The sequence below is a fragment of the Mercenaria mercenaria genome, chromosome 19, assembly GCF_021730395.1.
Source record: "Mercenaria mercenaria strain notata chromosome 19, MADL_Memer_1, whole genome shotgun sequence".
Taxonomy (NCBI): Eukaryota; Metazoa; Mollusca; class Bivalvia; order Venerida; family Veneridae; genus Mercenaria; species Mercenaria mercenaria.
In genome coordinates this window covers 33515394-33531008 of record NC_069379.1, presented here as the reverse complement: position 1 = coordinate 33531008, position 15615 = coordinate 33515394, and the positions used below count along the sequence as shown (strand labels likewise).

The 15615-nt window shown below is 34.2% G+C and overlaps 1 protein-coding gene across 1 annotated transcript; it reads right to left on the bottom strand.

Annotated features, from left to right (window-relative positions):
* Positions 1-3046: 3046 nt before the first annotated feature.
* LOC128551140 (uncharacterized) lies at positions 3047-14345 on the bottom strand. The gene is made up of 2 exons (XM_053531605.1): positions 13983-14345; positions 3047-3513 (listed from the first exon to the last, which is right to left on the bottom strand). The coding sequence occupies exons 1-2, from the start codon at positions 14000-14002 to the stop codon at positions 3147-3149; spliced, it is 387 nt and encodes a 128-aa protein (XP_053387580.1). The 5' UTR covers positions 14003-14345; the 3' UTR covers positions 3047-3146.
* Between the last annotated feature and the right edge of the window lie 1270 nt (positions 14346-15615).

The following is a 15615-nucleotide window of genomic DNA, read 5'->3' as shown; positions in this document are numbered from 1 at the left end:
GTCAATTACTGGTATGAAAAGTATTTGTATCCACAACATTTGAAAACTCTTTTATTACAAATATAGTTTTTAAATGAAAAACATGCAATTACCAGTTTTGCTATTACATTTGTGATAAAAGTGACTGTGAAAATTTAAAATAAGAAAAAATAGAGAGAAAATATCATTTTTAGGTATTTGTGAACTTTAACCTTAAAATGACCTTGACCTTGAAGTAGTCCCTGCTATAATCCAATATGAAGAACATATGATACAAATAATATCCATGCAAATATTTAGCATTACCTTTATAAATAAAACTCTCACAATGTTACATACAATTTTCACGGAATCGGCAATTTATGGCGGCCATCTTGGACGCCATCTTTGATTTCTCGAAACGCCACCATATTTGCCAATTTATGTCGGGTCGGCAGTTCCAGATACTACAAATATTGCTAAACACTTTGGTTTAAAGCCCTGCTCCCCGGCTATTCAAATTCTTTTGTGTGTATGCAACCCATGATTACAATAGGTAACAGTTAACGGCCACGTGCCACACTGTAGCACGCAAAACCACAGGTAATTCATATAGAATTTTATATAAGATAGACTCTAATTTGACAGGCGTCACTGTTCATAGTCAGAATCTTCATGCTTTTTCAGTGACAATTCAAGGTTAAAAGGTAGAACGGGAGCAGGGCTTTAAAACATGCCTTGTTAACAGAGGGACCCCACCTACTCCTAAAATAGGGGACTTTTCATTGTCACTCTACCATATTATGATGGTTATAATATGCCATTTACAATGATTAAACATGCACTAGCCTTGAATGTTTGTGTTTTAGAATATATTATCACTATGGTGAATCACCAATAGACCTAAAGAATGGTGAATAAATTATTTAAAACACATATGACAAAGCATGATTAACAATATATTTAGTCTTCATTTCCATATATTAAATTGTGCACTGCATGAAAAGAGGAATTTACATCCAAATAAGATTTTCTTAGATTTCACGTGCAGAGTATAATTCTAATTGAAGTAAACTTGTTTTAAGTATACTTTAAGTGCAGGTAAATATCGTTAAACTTTATATCTCACATTCACTTGAAATAAAATTTGTTAACAATGATACATGTACGAAACTCGGGCCGAGTATCGGACATGTCAGGGGTGATGGCTATGATTTCTTAAAATTTTGACCCATAAAAGGGAAGTAATTGAATAACAATGTAGTTATACATTTTTTTTTTCACCGTAAACTGGATGAGATTAACCAATACAGTAATCTCAATTCTTGCATAAAACTACCTTTTTTCACTGGATCCGCCCATGTATTGACGGGAGAAAAATCGTGTGCAAACAAGGCAATTCACGTGCTGTTAGATCTAATATCCGATTTTTATTTTTGAAATGCTTTTCCAGGGTCGTATAGGTCTACATATTTCTGCGCAGATTGACATCTGGTATCTGCTGCGTCTTGTTTCTTTCATAAAAACCTCTTCTTGAATCATTAATGATGCAATCTAATCCATACTGTATCAGTAACTAACGCCAAATGCGCTGCCCCCAACAATGTCCGTACTCGTTTCTTCCCTTGTTTACTCCCCTTTAGAACTCTGCGTCAATTCAGATTTTGCAGACAACCGTGAATGTTAAAGAATTACCTGTGTGATTCTTTGTTTTTAGGAATCACATAATGATTTTGGTAAGTATCAGTCGGTATGTTTTTATCTAATTTCTCGAAGAATTTATATAAACAGCTTGGAAGCTTGACACTACGTTCGTACTCATCCGTAGTCCAACTGTGTCCCTACTCAATATGACTCGAACGTAAAGTTATTATTCTTGAAATTGTGATCTAGTCCACAAAATTGTGAAATGATATGAACAATTATTGGTAATTGTATGTTTGTAATAACGAGAGATAAAAAATCGCTTAAAAACCTTCAGGATGTGCTTTTGTTGTTCATTTCTGGGCCCTGGATACGGATATTTAAAATATGTTTACCGTTTCCAAGAACATCAGGAATGGTAAATAAAAACGTACCGGAATCGTCAAGTCATCACATATGAAAACAATACATAAAGTCGTCGTTTGATGTTTTTTATGCAAAAATAGCGGTAATACACGTTTGTTTTGCGGGCTTTTGTAGACGTCAGGCCTAATACACAAAAAACGTGTGTTATCCCTACAATTGATTATCCCCAAGATGGGCACGCCTAAATCTGCTATGCAGGGGTTGGTGGCCCTCAGAATGCTTTCTTTGCAAATCGTACCAATCACAAAAGTCCAATAGGCAACTGACAAAAAGGATACGAATTAAATAAGAAGAATGGAGCAGCTTTTTCTTTTCAACTCATCACTGTGAACTTTGCTCTTAAATTCCAATGAAAATACAAAGGTAATGACAGAATGTCTATAATTAGTATTGTAAGACATACTGATGGAATGGCTGATTGATTATTTGAGTGAATGATTTACTCATTATATGAATATTTCGGAAATTATTAAATGAATATAAACAGATTGATTGATTGATTGATTGAATTTTTCAACTGCGGAATGACTGAAATCTACAAATGATACAAAATGAAAAGCTATACGATTTACCTAAATATTTACCTCGTCCCCGAAAGGTACATTGTATATCTCCCTCGGCAAGCATCGGGGTGGATAAACCTTTCTCCAACTCAGTGGATAAACTTAAAGTCAGGTAAACCAGTAACCTAATATTCTCTATATATACAAGTCATACGGTTATTGAAGTAGAATAACTTTCTGGAAAATACATAAATAAGATAAACAGTAATGAAAAAGAATGAATTTTGATTTTGTTTGCGGTTATTTGAAACTGTTTCTTGTAAACAAATGGCCCACTATATATTACAAAGAAGTCATTAATTGGATTATATCCAGTCAGTTCAGGCCTAGACGAAACAAAATATTTTAGGAATAAACACTAAACCATTTTTAATTATTATCACAAAGAACCCACAGCATCATAAGACTTTGACAGCAACAATCATTGTTTTAAATTTATTGGAACTGATTTTCGTAGATAATGATATTAAACAAATGAATAAATGTTTTCTTTGTGTGTGTTTCTTTTTCGGGTTAAGATGCCCACATCACAACGACCGTTCTTACAGCTCTCATTTATTTCTGCTCTGCCCAAATGTTTCCGTAAACTGTTCCAGCGACTCGGCCATCTTGAGTTACCATAACGTTGGCGTCCCTTCTCTTGGGAAGCCTGTCAGCAAGTTGTTCACGTTTCCCATCCTTCTCTATTTGAATGGATATGTACACAGTTGTACTTTTTTGGTCCGGTTTAAAGCAAATAAATTTATTCGGTTCAATCGGCGAATAACCCTCTCCAGTGTTTAGTGGTGCTGAACCTGTAGGCGATGTATCTACCTTTGCCCAAATTTTGTACGGAGAAGCATTAGCTACATGGTTCTGGTATCCAGAAGAAAACGTGTTATAGACACCCTCAGCGGTAGAGACGACCCCTTTCAATAGTTGCCTGAAAATGTAGTTTACTTATTAAACCAATGGAATATCCAGACTGTGACAGTGCAAGAGTTAAACTATAAGCGTATAGTTAGGTTAAAAAGTCAAGGCTGAATTTTCAGATTCTCTTTAAGGTATTAGATCACTAATAGAAAACCTCCTTTTTGAAGAGTATTCAGTTCCTACCATAATCCTACTTTTACTGCAATTCTTAGGGGGACGTAGGTTCAAACCCTACTGGGACAAATTTTTTTCTTTATTTTCCTTTTTCTAGTAAGTTTTTACTTCTTTCAAGACTTATTATTGATTTCTTGTACAAAAATGGAAAAAGATTAATCTTATAAGCGAATTCTTGGTGTTTAAAGTAAATTTACTACTTAAACAGAAGGTGTAGAGTCACGCATCTTTAAAAATATTGAGTTACACGCGGTGAAAGTTCTCTATTTTGCTTTCACTCTTAGACTATATATTGTGAAAGAAATTTAGGTAGGTTTCACATCTGCATTGAGGTTAGTCATAGCCTCTATGCCGTCTAAACAGCTGATCGCATGTATTGACATGCTGCCGTTTGACGTCATAGGCCACTCCTGTCAAAAAATGTCAATATAAGAAGGGGAATTTAGAATGTGCAATGCAACTCCATGCAAGGATTTCGGAAAATTTTGTATAGAAATAAATAAAGTTTAACATAAATTGTCCTTTTTTATATTGAATACCATTTGAATCAGTGTAGATGCTTCTAATTTGCAAGAAAAACGTTTTCTTCACCGCTGTGATTCTGTCATGTTTTCAAACTGCGGCCGCCATTTTAGGAATTTCTCTACATTGTAATGACGTCACAAATATGCAAATCACTGGGGTCAAACGTGCGGTTTCCCACGGGTTTCTTTGAAATTGTGGTGGGAAATGCCTGTCTGTTGTAGAACATAAAACCTTAACTTTATTTCTAAAGATAATCAGAAAATAGTGATGAATGTTTTTTTTTAATCTGTTGTGTTACTATCCGGATATGGTAAAAGTGGCTGCTCTTGATTCTTAATTGACCATAAATCAAAATGCCAGGGTCATTATTATGCGTGTAAAGAAAATGAGGCACTTAACGGGTTTATTGTTTATGATACGCATCTTACCAGTACCGTAAATTTATAAACAACTGAGGGAAGCATGTAATTGATTTTTTTTCCATAATATACTAAGGTGTTAGTTAAAACAAATTTATTTGAACTCGATTTTGATAAAAGCTTCAAGTTTATTTGACCAACTCTCGAGTCCGCTTCCTGAAAAAGCAAGTCTACTAGTGTCATATATGAGAAGATGCGGTCGTGACCTCAGTTGGGCTTGAAACTATGAACTGCGACCGACACCTTAACCACTAGACCAGCGCTCCCCTTACGAAGATGTTGACATCAATTAAGTTGTTTTCCATCAGGAGTTTGAGTAACACGATATTAGGGCAGGAGCAAGTGCTGTGTGCTCAAACTTCATAACCATTGACTCTTCGAAATCGATGTCTACGGTTAGAAATATTATATAAATATATATTTATAAAGTAAATACAGAAATTGACATAACTCACCCCTACCAATTTATATCAAAAACGTAAAATTTGTTTCACCATTCACTTGTCTTAATGACAGTCAGATACGGACTTGAGGCCCGGATCCAGCTCGTGCTCCCCCCTCCCCCAACCTCGTTGACTGTGAAGTGACCTATACTCATTATATTAACTCAAAATGCACCAAAGGCCACCATTTCATGTCTGTATTTCAAAACTTCCCAGGGGAAGAGCCCCCTGATCCCCCTATAATGAGGGGGATGTCTCACCAGTCTGTATTAAAAAAATATCCAGGCGAGAGACCCCCTAACCCCAAGCCCCTTATATGGGCAGAGGTCCCCTCCAATACCTACCGGCTGTCAGCGCTATGCGCCTCGACGGTAACGTCTTCGTTGTAGACTGGTGCGTAATTAATTGTAAATTGTGTTTACGACACATGAACGCTAATTTAAAGCATATTCGTCTGAGAGAAGCCGATTGTTTTTGAATACTTCATCCAATACCAGAATAAGAGTAAAATTAAAACACATGTTTCCGTGTGTTAACATCTGCAGAATGTCTCATGGACTCGGACATAAACAATCCCTCGGGAAATTGCAAATAATATATATGTAATATGATTAGAATAAACTTGCACTATCTCTCTGGAAATTTCCGTTCTCTTAAAGTCATACTTGTATACTAACATTTTCAAATTAGGACGGGAAAATCACATAAATTTAAAATTAAATAAGCAGGCGGTCATTAACGAAGGGGTCGCATGGAAGACACATACAGACTTGCCGCCAAAATTTTGAGGTAACCAATAGCTAAAACGGTACTAAGAATTACATGTCTCTCCCCATTCTATGAGTAAGACCATGTTGATCGTCACGGAAAACATACGCCTCGCCCGGGACTCGAACTCCCGACCCCGAGATCCGGAGATCTGCGTTCTTCTCCCTACTGAGCTAGGCGGGCGGGCTAACATCATGTTGAAGAAAAAATTACTATATATGTGTGAAAATAGTGCAAGGTTCCTTGCCTCAAAGACGCAGAACTTTGAGGGAAAGTGAGCGTCTGGGCGTGTATATGTGTGTGGGTGGGGAGGGGGAGGGGAGTATCGTTAATATCACTGACTTAAGTGACTTCTGTTCAACATGAAAATAAGTTCAGCTGTACAGTGATTATTTTTTATAGTTTCATTCTTAATAACCAAGACATTTATTCAACGTCCTAGATCTACAAGAAATTAAACATCGATGTTTACTTGTCCCTAAATTTTCATATTTTCATTTTTTAAACCTTACTGACTCATAATTTATTATACTATGCACATATGTGTAATATGTAATATTACGAGTCGAAAATTAAGTAAAGGCATGATAACGCATAAAAAATTGTTTCTGGTATCCCGACCTGCCCTAAATTTTTGGTCCGACCCTAAATGTTTTTATGGCCTTGGAGAATGCACTTTTTATGCTTTAAACATGGTCAGTGATGTTAGAAATCAATTTACTGATGCTGATACTCTAGCGGCATAACCCCATTATTTGTATTCATTTTTTGGCAAAAAATAATTTCCGAAAAATCTCCCTTAATAAAAAAAATCCCAAACAAAAATCCGACCTAGATCTACCTACCCTAATTCTTTTTTTGCATGTTACCAGAAACAAATATTTTTCTTAAGGCCAAACTATAAAATACAATTTCTTTATCACGATGGACTGCTTCTTCAAAACGGAACTCGCCTCCTCTATTAAAAAGTGAATTGTAATATATTTCTAGACAACTACGTAACATGTCTATGTTACAAATAAACTGTCCGGAGAAAGAGCCCTGACAAATTGACAATCTATACTGTATACTGAGTACAGTATACCCGAATGCGCCTCATGTAAATTTGCATGAAGCTCTCGGTCTTCTTACGTCATTTGTCTCATACGTCACCCGTTTCGGAGAAGTGAAACAGTATCAACAAGGACGCGAACATAGAGAATAACCATATTCTATTTATTTATTTATTAAAACTGTTGGAAAAATGATTGCTAAAGGAACTGGAAATAATTCAATACTGGATAAGGATACTAAACTACAGGTTATCTTTGAACCATGCTTTTGGAAATGATGTTGAATTCAATGAATCATCGTTTCAAGAGCATGGTGCGATCGGTGCCTGGATTTCATCGAGATGATCGACGAAGTCCGACTTATGATGTCGTCGAGGAGACAGACAATTAAAATGAAATTTGTTTGTGAATTGTAAATTTTGGCGGGATCACAACTTTGGAAGATTAACAGTGAGTCAGTTTACCTTATAAATGTTCATATAAATTTCTTTTTAAAATAACTTTTGTTTATTCAGAACAGGACAATTTCGCTACTATCAAAATTAGATTCGAGCCGCTCGTGAGACGTCGAATTTGATTCATTTCCCGTAGTTATCCCGCGACAATGTAATTACTTAACATTTTCATTGACCTACCTAATTTGCATATTTCCCATGATACCTTGTGGTCAAATTCAACATGGCGTCCCGCATCGATTTGGATGCGCGATTGATACGGAAAAACACAACTAAAAGTAATCATCCGAACATTGCGGAAAGAGTCGACTTCATAGAAATGTAGAAAAAGTGGCAATCAGTTAGCGAAGTAAAAATTTTTTTGGCAAAATGCGTATATAGAACATACATTAGCTGAAACCTTATATTGCATATTTTTGAATGGAAGGGAATAGAGCTCTGACTGAGGCCCGATTAGGGTAGCCGAATTCAGAGCTCTATGTATAGATCTACATTAAGGTTATTTTTAAATGGAGTTAGCAAAATTCAAAACAGAAACAAAGCATTCGACCTAAATTTTTCAGTGTTGAAGTATTCTGTCTCATTTTATCCGTTTACTTGAGGCACCATAGAAAAAAATGATATTGACATTTTATTTTGTGTTTCATAGTTGTTTACCAACAGTTTGATGTTTCTTTTATTAAAATTAATGGTAAAATGAGTTCTCTGCAAACGTTTTGAATAGTGGCTATCACTTTGAAATTTGTCTCTACTTGAGCTTGAGGAGATACCATAAGTTATACAAAATTTATAAAAAAACGGCTCGGTACAAATTGTTTAAAAATTGCAAAATAGTGCAAAATACGGTTACTTTTCAGAATATACCAAGCAAAGGCCATTTTGTAAACATTACTATTAGTGCTCTAATACCTTAGTGTCCGTTATAAATCTTGTTTTGATTGATATTGAAATAACTCCGCACAAGAACATAAAATAAAAGATACATGTTTTAAGTGCTACCACTAAGGTAAGTGTCATTCTTAGAGGTCAACGATTTTAGATTCCGTTCAACTTGTGTGTAACTTCAAATGACTTGCTACAAGTTTAGACTACCATTGCTACATAAAAGAGATTCGTCCGTTTCCAAACTCGAAATAAATCATAGATATTTAACATTTTCATTGTTTTGAGATTAATGGACACACATTTTTTTAAAAGATTGCCTTCCTGTTTTATATATCCTGTTTGTTATACCTTTTAGTTAAGAAATGAAATGATTTTTTCAGTGTTCATGCGATTCAAGTTTAATTTGCCGATCCTATTCTGTCGTTCATTTCGCATGAACACCGAAAAAAAGTTTCATTTCTTATATTTACACTATATTTCCTTTCAATTTGTAAACTATAAAATATTATAAATTGCATATAATTTGTAGCATTTAACATTAAAATCAACTTCCCGGCCACTCTGTTCACCAGACGGAACAACTGCAACGTCATCTAAGGAACGTTTTCCCTGGCTATATGCGGACGTCGTGAAAACAGCGTTCGGTTATCACTAAACAGCGATGACGTAACTTTCGCGCCTTTCTTTTTGCCGTTCATGCGAAATGACGTCAAAAGTTTAAATGGAAAAGAATAAGTTGAATGTAAATATTACTTATTTACTGATACAATTTTATGCATCATATTCTGTGATAAGATGGTTTACAAAATAGATTCACTTTTTCACTTTTTCTTTTTCCTTTCTGCCCTCCAATAACAAAAGGGTATTCATATATGTATTGTCTTTCAAAATTTCTTAGGTTCAGCTAAATGAGACTAACACAGTTCGGCAGAATGAAGGCGCAAAACTTAAGCACACACCGATATGGCACTATAATACTGTTGCTTTATTTCATTCTGTTGTTGTAGAAGGGGAGATCGAACGAAAGAACAACTAACAAAGATGAATAACATTAAAATGTCGCCCTGTCGCGTCCTCACACCCTACGCGCGCGCACACACACACACACACACACACACACACAAGAAAACCCTGAAATTTTCTAATTCATCGTTGTACCGTTCTTACACCCCCATTCCCCGCCCCCAATCATGGCAGAGCTCTGATGTACAACTTGGGCCAAAGTCTTTTTAATATTTCAAGGCTTTCTTATCCGTTTACACGGGTCTAATCCACATTGGGACTTCTTGCAAATCCATTACTCGAGCTAGCGATATTTGTTTGATTAGCAGAAAGTTCCAAGATAAATGCGCAAAAACAGCTCATTTTATTTACATTTTTTACAGTAGGTTGCTACACAACTAAGTGGTTTATTGTCCACGAGTATCAGAAAATCAAGTAAAAAGTCTGGATACATTGAATAGAACAAACAAAAAGACCCACCAGTTGATAAAAACAAGTTTTACAGTTGGCACAACAGCACGGTAAGCATATTACTAGTACTTGTTTTTAATGTTTTCATTAAATGCAAAAGGCGGTAACAAGTTCTAACAACACTATTAAAGTACTCGTCATTGTTTATAAGAACAACAAAGGTAAGTAATTCTTAGAGAAACAATATTTCTCAGTCCACAGACAAATCCTTGCCAGGTGCATATATGTCAAAACACAATTAACAATTTGAGGAACCATCCGTGTTGTACCATAGAAAAGTGGTCTCGACTTTTTTCCCTACCGTCAACGGTAAAAAAAGTTACAAAATAAATTATTTAAAGTAAAAACAAAGAGAAGTATATAGTTCTACAAAAAATAGTAAGTCCATAAAAAGGGGTCTGCCAAATAAGAAAAAGATTGATCAATGCATGTCAAAGTTATGGCCTAAGATCTTATATGACAATTGACCCATAAGTGTGATCTGTAGGGGTAGGAAAGGAGCCTGGGGTTTGCGCACGACACTCTGTTTCACTGAGGCAAATATTTATGCCAAAAAAATAGATGGTTCAATGCATGTCACAGTTATACCACGGACAAGATCTAAAATGACTTTTGACCCACGAAAAGGCATCTGCCAAATAAAAAAGATTGTTTAATGCATGTCAGAGTTATGATTTAAGACATTATGTGACCTTTGACCCCTAAGTGCTCTTGAACCTTGAGATAGGGGTCTTGGATTTGCGCGTGACATTCCATCTCAACGAGGCAATCATTTATGCCGAATAAAAATAAGATTGTTTAATGCATGTCAAAGTATTGGCACGGACAAACTCTAAAATGACTTTTGACCCCTAAATATGACCTTGACCTTTGAGGTAAGGGTCTAAAATTTGCGCTCGACACTTTGTCTCTTTGGTGCATACACTTATACATTTTTAAAAAGGACTGCTGGCTGTATGCATGGCAAAGTGACAGTCCGGACAAGCTGTAACGTGTAACACCTAAGTGTGACCTTGACACTTTAGATATGGCTCTGGGGTTGACACTCCGTCTCAGAGAGGCGAACATTATGCCACATAAAAAGAAGATTCTTCATACTTATCAAAGTTATGGTCTGGAAAAGCTCTAAAATCCCCTTTAACCCATAATTGTGATATTGACCTTTGAGATAGGAACCTGAAGTATGCGTGTGACACTCTGTGTCGTGGAGATAAGACAATTATTCCCGTTTAAATCGTATTTTTACATTTATCCAACTGAACAGTATGATTTCGGTTTCAAATAAAGCAGACTTATAAAAACTCGTACTGCACAAAAACAGTGAGTTACATTAACACCAGTCTGTATTAAACTTTAAATAATTTAAATGTTATTTCTTTTTTGTAGAATCAAAGAAAACAAACTTCGGATACAACGTAATATCCCTAAAGTTTGTACCAAGCAATAACAAGTCTCGTGGCGTACTCCGCAACATCAGTGTGTTACATTTATACCTAAGTGAAAACTCGTTAAAGAATAACAACAACAAAAACATAGACACGAAATAAAAAATAATAAACATCAGGATGCATTGAATATTTTTCAGAACATCTTTGATGAATACAGCATGTTTGCAAAGTCTACTCAAGCATAGTGTCGCATAATTTGTTTTTGGCTTTTTATTTTCAACTTGTCATAATTCATTTTTTTTCTTTCTTATTATTCACTGAAAGAAACTGTTAAAATGTGTACCTTTAACAACTATATAAGAAAGAAAGTAAAAATTATACATGTTACATAGGACCAACTATGTTTTAAGTTTCAGATTAAGTTTCAGAAGTCGGTTTTACCAGATTCAACATTTATACTTGCTTAAATGAAAAAAAAAAAAGATTCTATGAGCTATTACAATTCATTGCATAGAAACATTATTGTTCACTGGTACCGGGTACTCGCATTTACTACGGGAAAAACAATGTTTCAGCTGCGTTGACGAAACTATTGCATGACTTTTATTGCTAAGGTCTTTTACTAGCATCCACCAATTATAAGTCCATGATAATTGCGTTTTATAAAAAAACTGACATCTTTTACTGTGGCACAGGGGAGATTAAAGCAAGTTATTTTATGCAGTTGAATAAACGTGAAAATTTATGACTAATGATAAGTGTATAAAATAAGAGTAATCTGCTCACAACGCACTCGACTATTCGAAGCAATGATAGAAATATAGGGTCAAAATATTACCAGAGATTTTCAGACAAAATAAGAAAAATAGATAAGACAAACAATATACCTGCATCTGTGGATTTGAATAGTTCTAGCACTATTTGGCAACGTGTGACCATGATGGTTACATGTAGCAAGTGTTCAAAGTTTCAAAGCCATATATCAAACAGTTTAGACAAAATATAAAATGGGATGCGAAACTTTAACTAACTTCTATGTCAAAAAAGTTCATAACTTAGCTAAAGTCCTTGTCCTAATTATGTAGTGTTGCCTACATATGTAGACTATGATGGTTGACAAGTGGTCAAAGTTTCAAAGCCATATGACAAACAGATTAGGCAAAATATGGACTGGTATGAAAAACTTAACTGACTTCAAAGTCCAAAAAGGGTCTAAACTCAGTCAAAATAACCGAAATAGTTATGTACTCTTGCCAGCAGATGGAAATTGTTCACAGTTTCAAAGCCACATGTCAAATAGTTTTGACAAAACCTTGACTTGCACGAAAACTGAACCAATTTCTAATCATTAAAAGAGACATAATTCAGTCAAAATACTTGATAGAGTTATGTTATGTTCGCTAGCCTACAGATGGAAATCATGATGATAAGCAAGTGTTCAAAGTTTCAAAGCCAGATGTCAAATCGTTATGACAAACCATGGCTTTATACGAAAACTGAACCAATTCCCAAGTCCAAAAAAAGGCTATAATTTAACCAAAGTATTTGACAGACTTATGTACTCTTGCCTACAGATGGAAACCATAATGACAAACAATTGCTCAAAGTTTTAAAGCCATATGTCAAATAGTTTTGACAAAACATGGACTTGTACAAAAATTGTAGCTATTTCCAAGTCCAAAAAGGGCCGCAGTTCAGTCAAAATAGTTTACAGAATTACGTTCTCTTGCCTACAGATAGAGTATGTTATAATAAACAAATGATAATAGTTTAAACGTCATATGTCAAACGCTTTACACAAAATGTGAACTGGTACGAAACACTTAACCAAGATTTCTAAGTTAAAAGGGGCCATAATTCAGCCAAAATCCTTGATGGAGTTATGTACTCTTGCCTAAATCTAGACATGATGATGGTACACAATTGTTGACAGTTTCAAAGCTTTATCTCAAAAGACTTTGTCAAAATGTAGACTGGTACGAAAAACTTAACCAAGGTGTGACGCCGACGCCGACGCCGACGCCATGATGAGTAGGATAGCTCTACTTATTCTTTGAATAGCTGAGCTAACAACATTGCACAGTGACTGATATTGAAAATAATGGAGCGATGAATACAGTTAAGTAAAAGCATATGTTTTTTTCTTAAAAGTAAATAAATTAGTTAAGACATTTGTGAATACCGAACGTTTCTGATTTCTTTTTCTTAAAAGTAAATAAATTAGTTAAGACATTTTTGAATACCGAACGTTTCAGTACACGTTTTGTTGTCACTTGTTTTACAGGTAATGGAAATTACAAATATCCAAATCTATGTAGATATTTTACGCTAAAAGATTCATTTTACGCAAAAATGATAATGTTTCAGTAAGTTCGCGCACTGTTGATAAAAAGACTGAAAGAAAGACCTGTACATATGCATTTAACATATTTACATGCGGCACATAATAAAACTTAGAAAATATGTCATTAATTCCCACCAAACTCCCAAGCAAATAATTTAAAATTTAAGTATTATATCATAACGTCTGCGCTTTGGTGTTTAAAATATACCTGTAATTAAAGACGTTTTGGATGTAACCTGTACCATATCTTTTTTAAAAAAGGGAAAATGTGGTGAAATGTGGTGAAATAACTGATACATTGATAACATAATTAATAGAAATATATAAATAATCAAAAGAAGCGTTTCAAAATAATACAACAAGTCTTCCCGCTTAAAGCATTTTATTAATCCTATTTTTAAGATCAGTGTATCATATCTACACAAACACCACATTGATCAGAGGAATCCACTTTAAAGTACCATAACCAAAAGCATAACATTAATCAGTCTATTCAAAGTTTATTTCAAAAAATGTCAGAAAGACTATTACAACTATTTATTAAAGAACTTACCCGAATCCCTCCATTTTCATACAAGATCCTGATCGTAATAGAGTATCTGCCCTGTTTAGATAATGCGCAACATATAGAAGAAAGGATAGTAAAATGATATCCGATCAGATCATATGAGGGTAAACAGCTGGTCTCGTTTCACAACAAAACCGTTTACAACTACATAAATCTAAAACGATTGATCATGAATATTTTCTCGTGTAATCTCCTTCATTTGAATAGTTTTACTTCTAAAGGTAACAATTGCTTGTTACTTAAAATACTTAAGGTAGCAGAAAAACAAACCAGCAACAACAATGTTTATTTTGAAAAGTAACAAAATTACTAGTTGTAAAGTCCAATTCTAAAATGCAAGAATGATAAGTCCAAATCTTGTTCTGGTTAAATTCCAAATGATTCGCACAGACTCCAAACTGAATTTAGTATATATCGAAAGAATATCAGTCCTGTCTTTTAAAGATAAATATTATTATTACATGACTGTATTCTATTGTTTCTCTGATTGGCTGAAAATTTAGTATATCGAAAGAATATTAGTCCTGTCTTTTAAAGATAAATATTATTATTACATGACTGTATTCTATTGTTTCTCTGATTGGCTGAAAACGGTTCGAAAAGTAATTGGTACATATCATATTATTTTGCTATTAAAATGCGGGATTATTTTCAAGCCTATTTTTGTCGAGCCTATGACAAACCTGACAACAGAAAGAAAACAAGTTTCAAAGTATTTACCAAACATAACCGTTTACTATTGCATTTTGGAATTATATTTTTGATCCAGATATGATTAGACAGATCTACGCATTTTATATTAACAACAGTGTCTGAAGAAAAAAAAAACTGCATTGTAAATATAAATTGTAATAGATCTACTTATTTTTTAGTTCTTTGCATTCTTGTGTATTGTATCATAATATTATATTTTTGATGTAGAACCCATCGCTGCATGAACTATTTTACAAAATTTATACCGAATTTTGGCAAACTTTACAAGTGGAGATTTTCAGTGTACTTTTTATAACTTTTCTTTTTGCTCAATTCTAAAATATCTTGTACAAATATTTCTTTTAAATGCTATAAATTTTCCATCTAGCTGGAAACTTTGATAAATAATAAATAAGTAAGTTTGAGCAACCGGATGACGTTACATCCTTATCATTATTACTGTACCATATATTTATAGCGCCCTTTCCGTGATCAAAGACGCTTTACATAGCACAAACGAAGCCTAGCAAGGCGCGAAATTAATCGTCTGTGCTCTGCTAGAACAGACACAAAGCAATCTGACCAGCGGGACAGAGTGAGATAAAGCCGCTAAAGTCCCTAGAAGGGGTTATAATAGATTATAATTTTACGATATTGTATTTTGTTTTATGTTTAGATCTGCTTACATCAAATTTAAAATACTAGGTATCTTATTATCGTAATGTAATTTTAAATTGTTTTTTATAATAGTTCAATTAACATTTGTATTGAACATTATATAGATGTTGTTGATGTAAAGCACGCTTGAACGTATTTATATGAAAATAGTGCTATATAAATATGGTATATAATAATGTTAATAATAATAATAATAATAATAATAAAAGGAGAGCGAGAGAAACCCCTTTTAGATACTGGCTTGTCT

Excerpts from the sequence above, each read along its gene's own strand:
- LOC128551140 (XM_053531605.1), bottom strand. The coding sequence starts at position 14,002 with ATGAAAATGGAGGGATTCGG. Across the intron at positions 3,514-13,982 it reads ATGAAAATGGAGGGATTCGG|GCAACTATTGAAAGGGGTCG; the intron begins GTAAGTTCTTTA and ends CTACATTTTCAG.